At 40.3% G+C, this 21,004-nt stretch overlaps 1 protein-coding gene across 1 annotated transcript in view; it reads right to left on the bottom strand.

The window, feature by feature from the left end:
- Positions 1-21,004, bottom strand: part of NUDT3 (nudix hydrolase 3) — a 126,524-nt gene that overhangs the window by 8,878 nt on the left and 96,642 nt on the right. The window contains exons 3-4 of the mRNA XM_041723994.1: positions 7,961-8,005; positions 3,081-3,165 (exon numbers count right to left, since the gene is read on the bottom strand). Coding sequence (XP_041579928.1) covers positions 3,081-3,165; positions 7,961-8,005 — 130 coding nt within the window. The remainder of the gene's footprint in view (positions 1-3,080; positions 3,166-7,960; positions 8,006-21,004) is intronic.

Raw genomic sequence — 21,004 nt, 5'->3', positions numbered from 1 at the left:
GAGGGAGAAGCAAGCTCCATGTGGGGAGCCGGACTCGGGACTCGATCCCTGGACCTGGTGATCATGCCCTGAGCTGAAGGCAGATGCTCAACCACTGAGCCACCCAGGTGCCCTTTCAGTCTGTTTTCTTTCCTTTTCGTGTTTAAGATCCTTTATTTTTTTCTCTTTTAATAAAAGATCATTGCTTAATACTGGGAAAATGGAAGAAAGTGTAAAGAATATGATTAGCACAACATTAGAAACCAGAAATGACTACTCTCAATAGCTTTGTGCCTTTTTCTTTCATCACATTTGAAAAAAACACTGCACTGAACAGCTATAACTGGGATCATGCTTTCAGATGCTTTAAATCCCGAGAAGCTCTAATAAGAGTATTGTGGTTAGAATCCTGGATGCTGGAGCTAATATCCTGGGCTCCAATCATATTACTGGCTCTTATGAATGGTCAGTTTGGGGCAAGTTACTGAACTAGGTACTGAGCTGTGCCCCACCTTCCTCATCTATAGAGATAATAAATAGTATCTATCTCACAAGTCTGTTGTGAGGATTAATTAATATGTAAGACATTTGAACCATATGTGGCCCATAGTACATGCTATGAGTCTGCTTATTATTATTCCTTCTTTCTTTTTATTTCACACTGTTTCTTCTTTTTTTTTTATTTTCTTTTTCTTTTTTTTTAAAGATTTTATTTATTTATTCATGATAGAGAGAGAGAGAGAGAGAGGCAGAGACACAGGCAGAGGGAGAAGCAGGCTCCATGCACCGGGAGCCTGACGTGGGATTCGATCCCGGGTCTCCAGGATCGCGCCCTGGGCCAAAGGCAGGCGCCAAACCGCTGCGCCACCCAGGGGTCCCTCTTTTTTTTTTTTTTTTTAAATTTATTTATTCATGATAGTCACACAGAGAGAGAGAGAGAGAGAGGCAGAGACACAGGCAGAGGGAGAAGCAGGCTCCATGCACTGGGAGCCCGATGTGGGACTCGATCCTGGGTCTCCAGGATGGTGCCCTGGGCCAAAGGCAGGCGCCAAACCGCTGTGCCACCCAGGGATTCCTATTTCACACTGTTTCTTAAGTGCTCTTCTAAGTTATAAAAAATATGAGGGGCGCCTGGATGGATCAGTCAGTCAGTTGAGCATCTGAATCTTGATTTTGGCTCAGGTCCTGATCTCAGGATTGTGAGATGGGGCTCTGCACTGGGCAGATGGGGCCTGCTTAGGATTCTCTCTCCCCCTCTCCCTCCCCCATCCCCCCACTCCCCCAGCATACACACTCTCTCTTAAAAAAATAAAATAAAAAAGCTTTATGTGTTTTTTCTTTTCTTTTTTTCTAAAGATTTTATTTATTTATTCATGAGACACTAGAAAGAGGCAGAGACATAGGCAGAGGGAAGAGAAGCAGGCTCCATGCAGGAGCCCAATGTGGGACTTGAACCTAGAACTCCAGGATCATGTCCTGAGTCGAAGGCAGACTCTCAACTGCTGAGCCACCGAGGCGTCCCTGTTTTTCTTTCTTTTAACCTCCCAGAAGATGCCTAGAACTGAGGTATTAGGAATAAAACACTGAACTCGGAAGGCCTCGTGTTATATAATGCCAAAATGCTTTCCAGAGAGGCCATCCCAATGCACAGTCCTGCTTGTGTGTGCTGGAATGTCATTTTTACTACCTTTTCTTTTGTCATTGCCAATTCTTTAGGTGAAACCGAGTACTTTTTAAATTTTCATTTCAAATTTCTTATTTTCGTGTAGCTTTAATCAGTGTGTATATATACATATGTGTGTGTGTGTGCGTGTATATATATATATATATATATCTGTACCCTGCTTTCTTCATTCACCAACACTGACTCATAAGCACTTTGCCATGGTAGATCAGTTTTCGTATGTGTTTAACAGTTGTGTAACAGTCCATCAGATGAATGTACTCCAGAACACTTATCCTTCACTGAGGCATCAAATGTTTGAGACCCAATTTCTACCTGAAAAAGGCTCATCTGCAGGAAGGCTCATAGGCTTATTCTCCATATTTTAGATTATTTCAATATTTCAATTCTTGGAAGTAGTATAAGGTGAAAGGCTTGCTAGATATTAATAGAGCAATGGTACCTTGAAAATTCATATCACAAGTGTGTGACTCCCGCCTGACAGAGTGCTCTGAGGACAGGGCCATGCCACATTCATCTCTGTCTCCTTTTTAAGTTTTAGCACTAGCTGTCAAGGAGTCTACTCAAACCCCTACTGAATTTATTTACTTAAGCATATTGCATTCTTACCAGATACAAAGCTGTTAAAAGCTGAAGGGCCACAAAATGCCCAGATCAGCAGTGTGAGGGGCATGGTGGCAAAGCACATACACACAATAAAGGAAAAGGTTTTAGCAAATGGATTTTATCCCATTTGCCAATTCATAACCAGTTTTTAAATTATTATTAAACTTCTAGAATATAATTTCCTACAGAGGTAAAAGATTAAACATTAAATCATTGAGGTTTTTAGTTCTTTTTTTTTTTTTTTTTTAGCTTTTTAGTTCTAAAGACACAACTTCGTAGTAATCTGAGAGAGCAAAGAGAGTGGCTCCTTAGGAGAAAGGGAGGGGCACCCGAAGGGGAACACGGCTGAACTGGAAACTGCTCCCACTACTCTGTATCTACGAAAGGGCTCTGGAGGGAACAGCTCACCCCACCAGGTCAGCAGCTTTCTCCAACAATATGAATAAACACCACAAGGAACAACTAAGATCCTGCTCTCAGCTGGGGTTTCGTGGCCAGCAGCAGCCCTAGCATGGTGGAAGACGGTCAGTATCTGCTGAGGAGGGTCCAATTTGACTTGGGAAACAACTGTTTTTATTTTTACATGACACGTTTCTATTTGTTGACCATGTACCCACCTTCAGCTTCCTTTAGGACACTGCAAAACATTTTCATTAAGTTCAAAATGGACATGTTTCTTTCATTAAACATGTCCTTCTATGACTTCTTTTATCTGGCTCATTTCTGGTTCTGGGTCATGACCTATTGTGTGGCAAGGGCCCTGTGGTGAGGAGCATTGTGGAGGCTATCTGGGGATCTGGGGACAACTTACCAATGTTAACTGAATCTTCCCAGTCTTCCAGCACTTCTGTGACAATGAGCACATAGACATACGTTCTGTGCTTCCTCTCCTGGTTCTGAAGGGCAAAGAGAGGACAGAGGAAGAGCTTTCCCTTAGAGAGCTGAGATTACTTAAGTGAAACACACTTTTAGCCATATGTCCAGAGAGCTCAGACACAGGCATTCCATTTACTCTGAGTCGTCCTATAGTCACACAGGGAAGAGCACCAGATGACCTATCTGAAACATGCTGCACTTGCATTTCAGGTTGCGCTCTTTGGCTGGCCTTCTAAAGCCCAAGCTTTAATCTCTTTTTTCTTTCCCCTCACAGGAAGGCTGTGAGAAGGAAGTTTGCGACCACTCAAGAAAAAGGCACTCAGTAAATGTAACTCGCTAAAACACAAGAAGGAGAGGAGGCTGTGGGTGGGTGGGGGTTCCAGTAATGCAAGCAAGCTCATTATCTCATGCATCTCCCCTTCTACTAACCTTGCTCATCTTTATTTCCCCATTTCTCACTACCTTCCACTTTCCTCCAAATTTCTATCCCAGCCTACTTCACTTCATTGTTTCTTCCGCCTTTCATGATAGTTACTTGATCTTCTTTTCCTTCAATCTTCTCTACACTTCATCTCCCCTCCTCAAATCTTGGGAGAAGAGGAAGAGAGGTGGGGATGGGATAAACCATCCAGGGATATCTTGTTTGTGCTTCATAGCCACCGCCTTTGCTGTAAATTAAAGGTCTGTGGCAGTGCTGTGTCAAGCAAATCTACTGGTGCAATCTTCTCAACAGCATTTGTTTACTTCGTGTCTGTCATTTTGGTAATTCTCACAGTATTTCAAACTTTGTCATTATTATATTTGTTATGGTGATCTGTGATCAATCATTTTTGATGTTACTAATATAACTGTTTCCCAGCGCCACAAAGGACAACTATATAAGACAGTGAAATTAATAAATAAATTCCACTGACCCATCTCTCCCTGTCATTCTCCCTATTCACTGAGAGACAACAAAATTAAGATTAGGTCAATTAGGGGTGCCTGAGTGGCCCAGTCAGCTAAGCATCTGCCTTTGGCTCAGGGCATGGTCTCAGGGTCCTAGGATGGAGCCCTGCCCTGAGCATGGGGCTCCCTGCTAAGTGGGAAGTGTGCTTCTCCAGCTCTCTCTACCTCTCCCCTGCTTGTGCACTCTCAAATAAATAAATCTTTTTTTAAAAAAGATTTTATTTAATTATTCACGAGAGGCACAGAGAGAGAGAGAGAGAGAGAGAGAGAGAGAGAGAGGCAGAAACATAGGCAGAGGGAGAAGTAGGCTCCCTTAGGGAGCCTGATGTAGGACTCGATCCTAGGACCCCAGGATCACGACCTGAGCCAAAGGTAGGTGCTCAACCAGTGAGCCACCCAGGTGTCCTAAATAAATAAAATCTTTAAAAAATTATTAAAAAAGGATTAGACCAATTAATAACCCTACAGTGGCCTCTAAATGTTCAAGTGAGAGGAAGAGTTGCATGTCTCCTACTCTTACTTTAAATCAAAAGCTAGCAATGATTAAGCTTAGCGAGGAAAGCATGCTGAAAGCCAAGATAGGCTGAAAGCTAGGCTGCTTGTGCCAGTTAGCCAAGATGAAAATGCAAAGGAAGAGTTCTTGAAGGAAATGAAAAGTTCTACTCCAGTGAACACATGCATGACAAGAAAGCGAAACAGGCTCACTGCTGATATAGAGATAGTTTGAGTGGTCTGGATAGAAGATCAAACCAGCCACAACATTCCCCTAAGGCAAAGCCTGGTCCAGAGCAAGGCCCTCATTCTCATCAATTCTGTGAAGGCTGCAAGAGGTGAGGACGCTGCAAGAGAAAAGTCTGAAGCTAACAGAGGTTGGTTCATGAGGTTTAAGGAAAGAAGCCATCTCTGTAACACAAAAAAGTTCAAGGGGAAGTGGCAAGTGCTGGTGGAGAAGCTGTAGCTTCCAGAAGATTCAGCTCAAATAATCCATGAAGTGGCTATATTAAACAACAGATTTTCAGTGTAGACAAAAGAACCTTATATTGGAAAAAAGTGCCACCTAAGACTTTCACAGATTGGTCAGTGCCTGGCTTCAAAGCTTCAAAGGACAGTGACTCTGGTTAGAGGCAGCTGGTGATTTAAAGTTGAAGCCAATGCTCAATGAAAGTCCTAGTGTCCTCAAGAATTATGCTAAATTGACTCTGCTTGTGCTCTATAAATGGAACAAAGTCTGGATAATAGCACATCTGTTTCCAACATGGTTTACTGAATATTTAAAGCCTACTTTTGAGACCTCCTGCTCAGAAAAAGATTTCTTTCAAAATACTACTGCTCATTGACAGTCTGCCTGGTCACCTAGGAGCTCTGATGAAGAGGGACAATGAAATTCATATTTTCATGCTTGCTAACACAACATCCATTTCACAGACTATGGATCATGGAGTCATTTCAACTTGCAAGTCTGATTATTTAAGAAATACATTTCATAAGACTACAGCTACCATAGATTGTGATTCCTCTGATGGATCTGGGCAAAGCAAACTGGAAACCTTCTGGAAAGGATTCACCACTCCAAATGCCATTAAAAACAGTGGTGATTCATGGAAAAAAGTAAAAAATATCAATACAAATAGGAGTTTGAAAGAAGTTGACCCAACTCTCATGAGGGACTTTGAGGGATTCAAGACCTGATTCATGTCATTATCTCAGTGTCATGAGATTGAGTCCCCCATCCAGCTCTGTGCTTAGCACTGAGTCTGCTTAAAATTCTCTCCATCTGCCCCCCTGCTCACTATCTTGCTCTAAAAAAAAAAAAAAAAAAGAAAGAAAGAAAGAAAGAGAAGTCTAGCCTGAAGATGGGACTGAACTGCTGCTGCAATCTCATGATCAAACCTGAAGAGATGAGGATCTGCTTCTTATGGATGAGCATAGAAAGTAGTTTCTTGAGATGGAATCTACCCCTGGTGAAGATGCTATAATGATTGTTGAAGTGACAACAGAAGATTTAGAATATTCCACAAATGTAATTGATAAAGCAGCAGCTGGGTTTGAGAACGGAGTCCCAATTTTTTGTTGTTGTTTTTTTAAAAGATTTCATTTATTTATTCATGAGAGACACACAGAGAGAAGCAGAGACACAGGCAGAGCAAGAAGCAGGCTCCATGCAGGGAGCCCGACACAGGACCTGATCCTGGGACTGGGATCTTGTCTTGAGCCAAAGGAGATGCTCAACTACTGAGCCACCCAGGTGGTCCCAGAGTCCCAATTTTAAAAGACGTTTGTGCGTAAAATGCTATCAAATAGCTTCATCTACTACAGAAGAATTGTTCATGAAACGGGGTCAACTGATGCAGCAAACTTCTTATTTTAAGAAATTGCCACAGCCACCCTAATTCTCAGCAGCCATAACCCTGATCAGTCAAGTAGCCATTAACATGGAGGTAATATCCTCCACCAGCAAAAAAATGCCATGCTAAAAGCTCATGACAGTTAAACATTTTTTAGCAATAAAGTACTTTTAAATTATGGCATATACATTAATACAGACACTTAAGTGTATGTATACACTTCACAGACTACAATATAATATAAATATGTTTCACACGCACTGACAAAAATCAAAGAAACATTTGATTTGCTTTTTTTATTCTTTTTTTTTTTTTTTAAGATTTTATTTATTCGTGAGAGACTCAGAGAGAGACAGAAAGAGAGAGAGGGGCAGAGACACTGGCAGAGGGAGAAGCAGGCTCCACACAGGGAGTCTGACGTGGGACTCGATCCTGGGTCTCTATCTGGGCTGAAGGTGGTACTAAACCCCTGAGCCACCCGGCTGCCTGGGACTATGGGATTTTAAAAAAGAAAGTAAGTTATCCTCTGCTGGTGCTGCTTTGTTTGGAAACCTTAGTGAAACAAAGATGGTGTCTATCCTAGATTAGGACTGCAGTGGACTGAATGTTTATGCTCCCCACAATGCAGATGTTGAAATCCTAATTCCTAATGGGACAGTATAAGAGATGGGGCCTCTGGCAGGGGATTAGGTGATAAGGGCTGATTCTCATGAATAGGACAGGACTGGTGACCTGATAGAAGAGACCCCAGTGAGCAACCATCCCCCTTTTGCTGTGTGAGAACACAGAAAGAAACAGCTACAGATATCCCCTGCTTTTCCAAAGTTCTAGGTAAGCCACTTCACTTTAATGAAAGATCTAGATTAGTACCTGTTTTTGGTAACTGAAAGAAATCCGAAAAGGATTTTGCTTTTATAAAAAAAAGGTGGAAGACTAAACCAGCATTCAGCATTTATGCTGCAGTAAGCCATTAAAGAGGCAGTACACACCTGGAGCAGCAAGAGTGGCAGGACTGAACTCCTTCCCTGGGAACTACACTCAGCACTTCCTCATCAAGCAGCCAAAGCTCTGAACTGTGGCTGTGAACATCTGTGCTTTACCTTGATTTATTTTATGATTTATTTTATGCATCTGTTAACAAGATGTATCCTGAGGTACCAGAAAAACCTGAGAGAGGTTATTTTTTGGTTAATGGAAATGCTAAAAAACATTTTCCATATAAATTAATTGCTTCTTCACTTTCTCCCATTTCAACTTAAAAAGGTTTCATACGAACACTCTACTTTTGGACAGCAGGAGAAACCTTTAACTATGAACCAGGAAGTGGGTCCTCACCAGACACTGAAACTGCTGGTGCCTTGATCTTGGACTTCTTAGCCTCTAGAACTAGAAATCCATTTCTATTGTTTCTAAGCCACTCAGTTTTGTTATAGCAGCCAAATGGACTGAGACAAAGATATACATGTATACATAACATGGTGACTTATATGATACCAAATGCACCAAAGATTTTAAGACTTACCTCAAAAATTCCAACTAATCTTCCCAATGTCCCTTTTACTCCAGCCTGAAAAGTAAAGAAGAAAAATCAACACATTAATATTGTTTACATTGCTGGTCTCATTCTGAATCAAAGCCCAAGAGGAACACCTTAGTGGAATCCAGGTCTCTGGAGGTCACACCAGTATTTCTCGAGTATCACAGACCAGTGACAGCAGGGTGTGCTCTGAGGAGGAAGGATTCCTCTCATCTCCTCTCCGTCTCTCTCCCCACTGCAAAGCTGCCCAAACATAACAGATAATCAAGGCCATGAAGCCACAAAGAAGATATTCTGAGGTGTTAACTTCCTTCCTTCCTTCCTTCCTTCCTTCATTCATTCATTCAATAAATACACCGACTGCCTGATAAATGTCAGAGGTATAGTGATGAATAGGCTAGAATACAAGATCCACAAGAGCAAGATCCTCATCTGACTTGTTCTTGGCTGTCTGTATACAGTATGCCCACAACAGAGCTCAGCATGTTGTAGAAGCAGCTCAGGAAGGCTTAAGTCAGCAAGTAAATAAACCAGGTGATTCTGCTAGTGACAGAGATGCACAAATGATGCGATGGACAGAGAGAGGGGGATGGGATCATACAATGCTTAGGCCTTTGTGCATATACTCTGTATCTCCCATCGGCCCTTTGGTAATTTTTTTTGGATCTTTCTGATGCATCATGCAAATTTCTCAGTTTATTCCAATTGATTTTCTTTTCAGCTGTATGAAAACTAAGGTTATTCCACCTCTAGTCATTTGATATTTGATTATTTTTCATTTCTACCTGTTCTTTAGATATCCCATTTCCATTATGTAGGCATTTGTTTCCATGATTTTTACAATCTTTTATTTACTTTATTTTATTTTTTTAATTTTTATTTATTTATGTATGATAGTCACAGAGAGAGAGAGAGAGGCAAAGACACAGGCAGAGGGAGAAGCAGGCTCCATGCACCGGGAGCCCGATGTGGGATTCAATTCCGGGTCTCCAGGATCGCGCCCTGGGCCAAAGGCAGGCGCTAAACTGCTGCGCCACCCAGGGATCCCTCTTTTATTTACTTTAAAAAGATTTTACTTCTTTATTTGAGAGAAAGAACAAGTATGAGTGAACAGGCAGAGGGAGAAGCAGGCTCCTGCTTAACAGGGAGCCCAATGCAGGGCTCAATTTCAGGACCCCGGGATCATGACCTGAGCCGAAGGCAGATGCTTAACCAACTGAGCCACCCAGTTGCCTTTATTTTTTAAATTAAAAAGTTATTCCTTAATTTACTTTTGAACATCCTAAACATATTTAAGTTGTTTGTCAGACCATGCTATAAAATTCGCTTCATCTGAAAAGTAAACTCATGTTCCAACTGGTAAAGGGCTTACTTGTGAGGCTTCTTCCACCAAGCTCTCCAAAGCCTGCTCTTAAAGTGACCATTTAGGACTCCTGCTCCAAGGTGATGCAGCGAATATTGCAGGCAGAGCCATGGTATGGTTTGGCTCCATCTTTTACTGCACACCGCATCTGTGTCCTCTCCCTACCTAGGCCTATATCTTTCTAAAAGTCTCAGCTCCTGGTGTCCTTTCCACCGGGAATCTGGGCTCCCCCTACTCCAAGGGGTCTGAACACTAGCCACTCAAGGCTGGGCAGGTTGCAGGTTTCCAATGACATTCAGCAGTTCTAACTTGTTTCTGATCTATGGAGATGGTACCCACCTTGCTTTTGAACTAAGCTATGTCTTTTTAGCTTTTTATATTTTGTATCTGTCTCTGCTAGAAGTGGAGAGAGGTAAGGGAAGGATGAATCCCTGGAAATGCCTGGGAAATGCTGTAACTTGTTTTCTATTACCACTGCCATGTTATTTGTATAATAAACTAAAAATTAAGGCAAAAATACTTTCTAAAGACAGTAGGTACTCATTAAGTTTGTACAGAATGGGGGCACCTGGGTGGCTTAGTAGTCAGTTAAGTGTCTGCCTTCAGCTCAGCTCATGATCCCAAGGTCCTGGGATCCAGACCTGCATCAGGGTCCCTGCTCAGCAGAGAGTCTGTCTCTCCCCCAGCTCATGCTCTCTCACTTCCTCTCTAATAAATAAAATCTTTAAAAAAAAAAAAAAGTTTGTACAGAATGAGCAAAATTAAAAAAAAAGTACTCTAAAAACTCTTTAGAGATATTTAGATTTTTTAAAAATTTATTCATGATAGACATAGGGAGAGAGAGAGAGATAGAGAGAGAGGCAGAGACACAGGCAGAGGGAGAAGCAGGCTCTACGCCGGGAGCCCGACGCAGAACTCGATCCCTGGGACTCCAGGATTGCACCCTGGGCCAAAGGCAGACGCCAAACCGCTGAGCCACCCAGGGATCCCCTCTTTAGAGATATTTAAAATAAGAGCAAATTTATAGGCCTAGACTCCTAGGTGAGCTATATTTTGAATTTTTTTTTTTTTATACTCATCTATCAAAGAATTCTTTTCCTTTCTCTTGCCAACATGCCTGTTCATTTCCCATCCATTCTTTCCCCATGTGGCTTTTGGGCCTACTCAAATGGAAATGTTCTTTCCTTAAAACAATTCTCTACATTAAATCATTTTTTTGAATTTTTTAAAAGTTATCTTTCTACACCCAATGTGGGGCAAAAACTCTTGACCCCAAGAACAAGAACCACTTGCTCCACTGACTGAGCCAGCCAGGTGCCCTAAACTGATTCTCTACATTTTTAGAGATAATTGCACTCCATGGCTAGCTAAGACTAGATTGTATTTCGAGAATTAACCAATGTAGCTGCCTGAACAAGTGGGAGCTGGCAGGCCAGCTTATACTAGAAAACCAATTTTGTACCCCAATCATAGGCAGCCTGAACACTCAGATCAACTCCTTTGAGATGTGGTATCTGTGCTCCTGCCTGTGGTCCCCACTGACAGGGCCTATGAGCAGGGCTGTCAGATTGGTTGTGGGGGAAGGGAAGTAAGGAGATTCATAGAGGCCATCATTCATATTTCACTTCTGCAAAGTAAAGAAAGAGTTCTCTTTTGCAGTTCTAACTGTTCAATTTTTTTTCTTAAAGAACCCAAAAGTTTAGAAAAGAAAATGATCTCCAGCTTTTTTAAAAAATATTTTATTTGAGAGAGAGTGTGCACACACAGGGCAGTAGAGAGGTGGGTGGAGGAGCAGAGAGAGAGAGGGACAAAGGACAAGCAGGCTACAAGCTGAATTCAGAGCCTGATGCGGGGCTTGATCTCATGACCCTGAGGATCATGACTGGAGCCCAAGTCAAGAGTTGGACACTTAACGACCTGAGCCACCCAGCACCTCAATCTCCAATTTTTAAGGGTGCAATTAACATAATATCATGACAGCTCAATATAATTTTATTTTATTTTATTATTTTTAAGATTTTTATTTATTTATTCATGACACAGAGAGAGAGAGAGAGAGAGAGAGAGAGAGAGGCAGAGACACAGGCAGAGGGAGAAGCAGGCTCCATGCAGGAAGCCTGACGTGGGACTTGATCCCGGGACTCCAGGATCACGCCCTGGACCGAAGGCAGGCGCCAAACCGCTGAGCTACCCAGGGATCCCCCTCAATATAATTTTATTAAACTTTTGTTTAATAATGGTGTTTTCTGCATTCAACACCAACATATATCTATGATTTACTGTAACAAAGGCAGTTGGAAGAAAGCATAAAATCATTTTCTTTATAAAACAGATACATTCTTATAAAGTCTAGTGTAAATTACATAACATTGCCATCTGTACAAAGAATTTCAGTAGCATATATTTTCACTTCTAATTAATCTTCAATAGAAAAAAATAAGTTGTAGAAATTAACAATAGCTTTGTCTCAAAGTTTCAATTTTTTTTAAAAGATTTTATTTATTTATTCATGAGAGATACAGGGAGAGAGAGGCAGAAACACAGGCAGAGGGAGAAGCAGGCTCCCTGCAGGGAGCCTGATGCAGAATTTGATCCCAGGACCCCAGGATCACGACCTAAGCCACTGGCAGACGCTTAACCACTGAACCACCCAGGCATCCTTCAACATTTCAACTTTTTTATCAATATTTATGGGATCTACTTTGCAGAATTCTATCTAAGGTGACCCTGCCAATGATTCTATTGTGGAAAAGCAAAGAAATATTCTTATATTTACCAGTTGCTAAATTGAGATTTAGCAGTTTTCTTAGGAGGAGGTGCCTCTTTAGGAAGCAAGAGGATTTCAGTTCTTTTAAGGCATAGTGGTGATCAGGAGGAAGAATCCTCAGAGGTAAAGGTCCTCTAAGACAGAGTTCACTGCAACCATTTTACATTTTCATGCTTCCCCACAGTCCAATTAGCTTTGAGCTAGCTCCCTTTCAACTGCTGCCACAAGCAACAGGAGAGAGTTATTTTTATCTCTCACATGATTCTTGCATGTGGGTCGAGGTAGTGTCAGGGTCACATCAGACAGCTGACTCAGTTTGGGGATAAGATTTGATTCAGGGTATATGTAAGTTTGGTCTAGTCAGGGTGCTGGTATGACCTGTTCTACAAATCACATAAAAGCAGTTACAATTTCAATCTATATGTTCAAAACCCCTAATCTGGTGGAGTCTTAATTTAAAAGCTCATCTTAGGTAGTGGTAAGAATTCTAAATAGAGGATCTATTGCACTTCATTATTCAATAATATGCAGGTGAGTGCTTCCTTGAACTTCAAGGTGTAATATACACCAATTCTAGCACGAGTGGACTAGTTAACAAAAATAATTTGAGCAACTGTCTACTTTTTAAAAGAAAAATCTCTCCACAAATGTCTTTTTTTTTTTTTTTTTCCTTTGGGATGTTTTGCTGAGATTGGAAGTAGCAGTCACTGAGACTCCAGTGATCCCATCCTTCCCTCTTATAAAAAGCTCTCACACTATGTACATGAGACTTGGGCAAAGGCACTAATATGGATGGGTCTTTGAGAATGCCCCTAGAATGATCTGCTGCCACAAAGAACCCTGGCTTTGTTTTAGTTTGGATGGGTACAAAATGGGTCATCACCTTCTAAAACTTATTTTTTACTCTAAGGTAGACATTTTGGTAGACATGATGGATGCCTAGCCCACAGGTATTCCTCCTTCCACTTTGCTACCAGGAAGATCTGGATTCTGTTCAGGTAAGAGCTATGGCACACCAGGAATGGCACTGGGAATTCTGTTCCCCTCTGCAGTGACAGATTCAGGTGTGCTGTGACCCAGTTCTGGATCAATGGCTTCTGAGATGGTGTCTCTTGTGGGCTTATGGGAAAGATTTCCCACCATGATAAAAAGAAATCCTACACCTTGCTTGTCAAGTGGGGACCTGAAACTTGGAGCTGCTACAGTCACCTTGTGATCATACGGGGAAGGGCAAGAGAATCACTGAGAAGCTGAATGGAAGCTGTTGAAACAATGTGGTAATGTCCAACCTCTAGACTTCCTTTTTTTTTTTTTTTAAGATTTTATTTATTTATTCATGATAGACAGAGAGAGAGAGAGGGAGAGAGAGGCGCAGAGACACAGGCAGAGGGGGAAGCAGGCTCCATGCAGGGATCCCGACATGGGACTCGATCCCGGGTCCCCAGGATCATGCCCTGGGCCAAAGGCAGGGGCTAAACCGCTGAGCCACTCAGGGATCCCCAAACCTCTGGACTTCCTACGTGAAAAAAATAACTGGTACGGTTGAAGCCCCTTTTAGTCAGGTATTCTGGTACTGTATCAGAATACTTCCTGCTACTTCCTTTGATTTAAATGGTATCTCTCAAAAAAATAAAAATAAAAAAATAAAATAAATAAATGGTAGCTCTCATAGGAAGACGAATATCCCAAAACAAAAATTCTGAACATCCAAGGGAACTGTAGTATTAAAGCTTGCTCTATTAAAGCAATAAGCCCAGACCCCAAAGGAGCTCAGGGGAGCAACTCTCATGCAAGTATCTTATGAGGAAAGCCAGGAATAAAAATATATGGTCTTCAATTCACATACCTTCCTGGTACCGGACAAACTTAAGTAACAGCAGGAAAGAGTCACAGTGAAGACAGATGAAAGGAGATTTGGGAAGTAATTGTAGTTAAGTCCAGTGAAATCCCATCGCAGAGTTTTTTGTTTTTGTTTTTTAAAGATTTTATTTATTTATTAGAGACACAGAAAGAGAGAGAGAAGAGAGGCAGAGACACAGGCAGAGACACACGCAGAAGAGCAGCAGGCTCCATGCCAGGAGCCCGACGTGGGACTCGATCCCAGGTCTCCAGGATCACGCCTGGGCTGAAGGCAGTGCTAAACTGCTAAGCCACCGGGGTTGCCCAGTTTTTTGTTTTTTAAATGAAATCTTTCAAATATCAAAAAAGTAAAGAAAATAAACATTCAAGTAGTAACCAGCCAGCTCTGTCAAATAGTAATGTACCATTTTGTATATTTTTTTATTATTTACTTTTAAAAAATATTTTATTTATTTACTCAAGAGAGAAAGAGAGCAAGTGAGCACAAGGGGAGAGGACAGGGCAGAGGGAGAAGCAGGCTCCTCACTGAGCAGGGAGCCCGAAATGGGGCTCAATCCCAGGACTCAAGTCATGACCTAAGCAGAAGAGATGCTTAACCAACTGAGTCATCCAGGCAACCCCTGTGTATTTTTTTAAAAATATGTTTAATTTTTATTTTAATTAATTAGCTAATCAATTAATTAAAGACTATGCATTTTTAAAAAAAGAAATAAAACTACTCATACTACTGAAGACCCTTTGTGTATTCCCCAGCTCTGCCAGAACTAACTAACTACTCAACCAAATTTGGTGTTTATCATTCTCTTGCATGGCTTTATACCTGTACTACTTAGTTATCTACCCACTATTCATGGTAAATAGTATTTTCTAAATGTTTCTCTATTTGATTAAAAACAGGATTATACCTCTGAAACCCTGTCCTCTCAATTATCATGATTCTAAATTTTAGATATATTGCAACATGTAGTTCAAATTAATTCATTTTATTTGTTGAACAGAATTCTACTTTAGGAATTTATTTATTTATTATTATTTTTTTAAATTTTATTTATTTATTCTTGAGAGACAGAGAGAGAAAGACAGGCAGAGGGAGAAGCAGACTCCATGCAGGGAGTCCGACGCAGGACTCAGTGCCGGGTTCCCAGGATCACAACCTGAGCTGAAGGCAGGCACTAAACCGCTGAGCCACCCGGGCCGCCCTACTTTAGGAATTTATTTACCACAATTAATCCATTTACTTGTTGGTAGACATTTAGTTCTGCTATTATTAAAAAACACTGCAAAAAACAAAAACAAAACCCCAAACTTCTCTTGCAGATATCCTTGTTACAACCTACAATGTGTACAAGTTTAAGATTAAATTTCTGAATCAAAAAAAAAAAAATTTCTGAATCACAGGATAAAAGCTTCAATTTTCCCACATATTATCAAGTTCTTCTATGCATACATCAAAGGCAGAAATGACTATAGTCCTCTACCTCTTCCTGTATCCATGTCTTTTGAAATGTGATTTTATAGCTCTTCCTATCAAGACATCTATTTACCCACTTCTTTACGAGGCTGGCCTAGTGACTTACTTTGGCCAACAGAATGCAGAAGGATGGTATTTCCAAGACTAGGTAGGCCTCAAGAGGCCTTGTACTTTCTCTTATTCATGAGAGACACAAGAGAAGCAGAGACACAGGCAGAGGGAGAAGCAGGCTCCATGCAGGGAGCCCGATGTGGGACTTGGGACTTGATCCTGGCACCCCAGGATCATGCCCTGAGCTGAAGGCAGACGCTCAACCACTGAGCCACCCAGGCGTCCCTGAATGGTCTAGATCTTAAAAGGTTATGTATTTTCTAATCCATTACTGCTTTTAAAGAAACTGCTAGTTTCTGCATATTTTTAAAAACCATTTTATTTATTTGAGAGACAGCACAAGTGGGGACAGAGGCAGAGGGAGAGGGAGAAGCAGGCTTCCCATTGATTAGGGAGTCCAACATGGAGCTCAGTCCTGGAACCCCAAGATCATGATCTAAGCTGAAGTCAGACGCTGAACCGACTGAGCCACCCAGGCGCCCCATGGTTTCTGCATATTAATCTTATGTTTCCAACCTTTCTAAGTGCTTTTACTAGTTCTACCAGTTTCTGTTGTGTTCCTTTTTTTTTTTTTTTAATTCTTATTTATTTATGATAGTCACACACACACACAGAGAGAGAGAGAGAGAGAGAGGCAGAGACACAGGCAGAGGGAGAAGCAGGCTCCATGCACCGGGAGCCCGACATGGGATTTGATCCCGGGTCTCCAGGATTGCGCCCTGGGCCAAAGGCAGGCGCTAAACCACTGGGCCACCCAGGGATCCCCTCCTTTGGTTTTCTTAAGTTAGTAATTGAATCATCTGCAAATAATGACAATTTTGTTTCTTCCTTTTGAATATTTATAATTTGTACTTATTTTTGTCTTATTGCAGTGGCTAGGACCCCAGTTTGTTTGTTTGTCTGTTTAGGACCCCCAGTTTATTTTTTTAGGACCCCCCAGCTTAATATTAAATGGTAGCATGATAGCAAACATAACTGCCTTTTTCCTGTTAGGAATACCTAGAAGATTTTAAAAATATGATGCTCACTGTAAGTTTTACCAGATACACTATCAGGTTAAGGAATTTTTATTTTTAGCTTCCTAATAACTTTCAAGATGAACAGATACTGAATTTTATTTTCTTTTTAAAGATATTTATCTGGGATCCCTGGGTGGCTCAGCGGTTTAGCGCCTGCCTTTGGCCCAGGGCGCGATCCTGGAGTCCCGGGATCAAGCCCCACGTCAGGATCCTGGCATGGAGCCTGCTTCTCCCTCCTCCTGTGTCTCTGCCTCTCTCTCTCTCTCTCTCTATCATAAATAAATAAATAAATAAATCTTTAAAAAAAATAAAGATATTTATCTATTTTTTTTAAAGATTTAATTTTTTTTTTTTTTAAAAGATTTAAAAATTTTAAGTACAATATACCTCCAACATGGGGGCTCAAACTCACAACCCATGAATCACATCATGATCAACAGTCTCATGCTCTACCCTGGATACTGAACTTTAATAAATAATTTTTCCTTATTTACTGAGATGATAATTTTAATCTCTTAATGAAGTAAATCATGTAAACATTTTCTAAGACTTGTATTCTTGGGATAATTTAGTGTATTTGCTCTTATTTTACTTGGGATTTATATCTGTGTTCATAAGTGAGAATTTATTGTTCCTTTCTACTTTTAATTATCAGGGTCAAAAAACCCAAGGGCCAAATCTGTCTTGCCATCAATTTTTATAAATAAACTTGCACTGGACCATAGCCATGCTCATTCACTGAAGTACTCTGTATGGGTTTATTCATGTTATGACAGCAGAACTGAGTATCTGTGACAGATACCATATGGCTTCTAAAGTCTAAGTATTTATTATCTGGCCCTTTACATGAAAGTTTGCTGATCACCGATCTGAGATTACACCAGCCTTACAGGTGTAGTTATTCTTTTCTGAAATAGTTCTTTTTCTAAGATTTTATTTATTTATTCATGAGAGACACACAGAGAGAGGCAGAGACACAGGCAGAGGGAGAGGCAGGCTCCATGCAGCGAGCCCAATGTGGGACTCAATCCTGGGACTCCAGGATCACACCCTGAGCCAAAGGCAGGAGCTCAACTGCTCAGCCACCCAGGTGTCCCTGAAATAGTTCTTTAAGGTAAAAATATATTTTTGGAAATTTTGACAAAGTTCAATTAGTCTGAATAAATTTGTCAGCAAGTGATTAACAATTTTGACAAGGGTTAATAATCTGTACATAGGTTTTCTAATTTTTTAAGATTTCATTCATTCATTTATTCAGAGAGTGAGCATGTGTGAGTAGGGGGAGGGGCAGAGGGAGATAAAGAATCTCAAGTAGACTCCACGCTGATCTTGGAGCTAGCTGGATGAGAGGGTGAATCTCACAACTCTGAGATCATAACCATAGCAGAAATCAGGAGTTGGATGCTTAACTGACTGAGTCACCCAGGTGCCCCAGGGTTTTCCAATTTGTATGTAAATTTGGGTAGCTTTATCTAGAAAGTTTTTTTAATCAAAGTTTTCTAATTTTTGTGTTTATAGCTCTACATAGCAGCATTCTTGTAATTTAAAAGATTGTATTATATTCTGTGGTTATCTCTTATTTTATTTATTTGTTGCCTTTTCTCATTTTCTTTATCAGTCCTGCAAGAGGCTTGTTTATTTTATTAGAAAAATAAAAGTAACCCACTTTGGGTTTTATTGATCACTTCTATTTTCCTCTATTAATTTCTGCCCCTTTCCTTGTTATTTCCATTTTTTTTAAAGATTTTATTTATTTATTCATAGACAGAGAGAGAGAGAGAGAGGCAGAGGGAGAAGCAGGTTCCATGCAGGGAGCCCGACGTGGGACTCGATCCTGGGTCTCTGGGATCATTCCCTGGGCTGCAGGCAGCGCTAAACTGCTGCGCCACCGGGGCTGCCCTGTTATTTCCATCCTTTTATGTTCAGTGTGTCTTGTTTTTACTAGTCTCTTATTTATTCATGAGAAAGAGAGAGAGAGGCAGAGACACAGGCAGAGGGAGAAGCAGGCTCCATGCAGGGAGCCCGACGCGGGACTCGATCCAGGGTCTCCAGGATCAGGCTCTGAGCCAAGGCGGCGCTAAACCGCTGAGCCACCCCCTAGTACACTTTTTTGTTTCTAAATATATATTTCTCTGTCAAGCTGGCTTTTTAAAAAGGATTTTATTTATTTATTCATGAGAGACACAGAGACACAGGCACACAGGCAGACACACAGGCAGAGAGAGAAGCAGGCTCCAAGCAAGGAGCCTGAGGCAGGACTCAAACCTGGGAATCCAGTATCACGCCCTGAGCCAAAGGTAGACACTGAACCGCTCGCTGAGCCACCCAGGCGTCCCTCAAACTGGCTTTATTGTTGATTTCTAATTTTACTGCATATGTCAAAAGTATATACACAGATGATCCCTGACTTACTATTTTTTTGACTTTATGATTGTACAAAAGCAATACGCATTCTGCAGAACCTGTACTTTAAATTTTCATCTTTTCTGGTCTAGTGAAATGTGATAGGATACTCTTTTGTGATGCTGGACAGTGGTTATGACTATAGTTGGCTATTTGGTAACAAGGGCAAATGACCAATCACACCATTCTGTACCTGTTCAACAATTCTGTTTTTCACTTTCAATATCGTATTTAGTAAATTACGAGATATTCAACATTTTAAGTGCATTTTCGATTTATGAGAGTTTATCAGGATATAACCCCATGATAGGCTGAGGAAGATCTGTAGTTTGTGTTACTGATGCTCTGGAATTTCTAATACTTTATGGCTTAATATATGGTTGGTTTTTATAATACTCCCATGAGTGCTTGAAAAAATTACATATTCTTGGTTGAATACAAGGTTTTTTCTCTCAATATAGCTATTTGATCAACCTTGCTAATGGTATCATTCAATCTATTTTTTTCCTCCCGTCTGTCACTTTTTCTATCAGTTTCTTAATGAGATGTTTTAAAGTCTCCAATGTGAAAAAAAAAAAAAAAAGTCTCCAATGTGGCTACAGATTGGTCAACTTTCCCCCAAACTCTATCAATTTTGCTTTATATAGAAGTTTGCTAGGTGTATATAAGTTCATGACCGCTGTATGTCTTGGTAGACTGTCCCTTTTAAATGTCCCTCATTTACATTCTACTTTGTTTAATATTGTAATTATTATCCAAGTATCTTTTGGTTAGTATTTGCTTGATATACCATCCTTTCATTTTTAGTCATTCAGTACTACTTACTGTGCTTGAAAACATATGACAAGCTTTACTTTCTTTTTTTTTTTTTTTTTTTTTTACTTTCTTTTTAATACAAGTTTGTATCTATTAGTAAGTGTAAAGTGTAACCAAGTTACATTTACTGTGACATTTAACCTGGAAACATAGCTTTTTCTGAGCCACATGGTGTCTCTTCAAGGTGAATTAGAATCAGAGTCCTTAAATTTACTTCCTGTGTAATAAGCTCTGTGATAGGCAGTTGGCACTTTTAAGTTCACTGAATTAAAAGGAAGCTGGTTAAGTGCCACCTTAGCTGGGTCAGTTAGATCTACCTGGGTCTAGTGGTTGTTGGGTGGTTTAAGGATTATAGTCTCCAGAAGCAAAAATTGCATTTAATATTTGCTGAAGCCAGGGTGAACTGTATCGGAGTCAATGGAAAGTACACTGTAGATGTACTTCCCAATGACCAAAAATTCTTTCCTGGAATGTGGAGCTGGATAGGAAAGCAAGTACAACTGGTTTGGAAGAGTCATCTGGACTCAATTCATTTAGCAGAAGGCTATTGGCTCCCATCCCAGCAATTCAGCTTCTATTCAGGGTTCCAACACAAACCAGCTCAAATACAGTACTATACTCTGTAACAGGGCAGATTCTAATCTCTACACTAAACCAAGAATTAGCTATTCATCAATGGGTAGCATTCAATTATATCTCATAATATAAACAGATAAAGAGATTTCTCTTATTCTAGTTTTTAAAAGTGGTTGAAAATAATTCAGTAATTATTTGCAGGTAAAAGAGCTAACTTTACTTTTAGGTTCTCCTAGTGAGTTTAAAATAAATAATAAATAAAATTTCAGTTGTGACTAAAGAATGGGTTCTTTTAAAAAGCTGCTAGTGTTTAAGGTAAATTATATATAAAGATGGCTCAATTTACAAAATCATGACCTACTTGGAATTTTTTTATCCACTGAAAGCAAGAAATCCGTCTTTAGTATCTTAGAGAAACAAAAATATTTAGGGGCGCCTGGCTAGTCAGAAGAATGTGACTCTTGATCTTGGGGTTGTGAGTTTGAGCCCACTCCTGGCAGAGAGATTACTGAAGAAAAAAATATTTATAACATTACTTAAGAGTGAAAGAAAAAAAGACCTAATTCTAAAAAGTAAAAAAAAAAAAAAAAAAAAAAAAATTTAACTAAAAAAACTTAGTAGTAGATTAAGCATTATCTCCTCT

Source organism: Vulpes lagopus, chromosome 1 (genome assembly GCF_018345385.1).
Source record: "Vulpes lagopus strain Blue_001 chromosome 1, ASM1834538v1, whole genome shotgun sequence".
In the NCBI taxonomy this organism is placed as follows: Eukaryota; Metazoa; Chordata; class Mammalia; order Carnivora; family Canidae; genus Vulpes; species Vulpes lagopus.
Note: the sequence above shows the minus strand (reverse complement) of the source record. Positions and strands in the feature narration are given on the sequence as shown.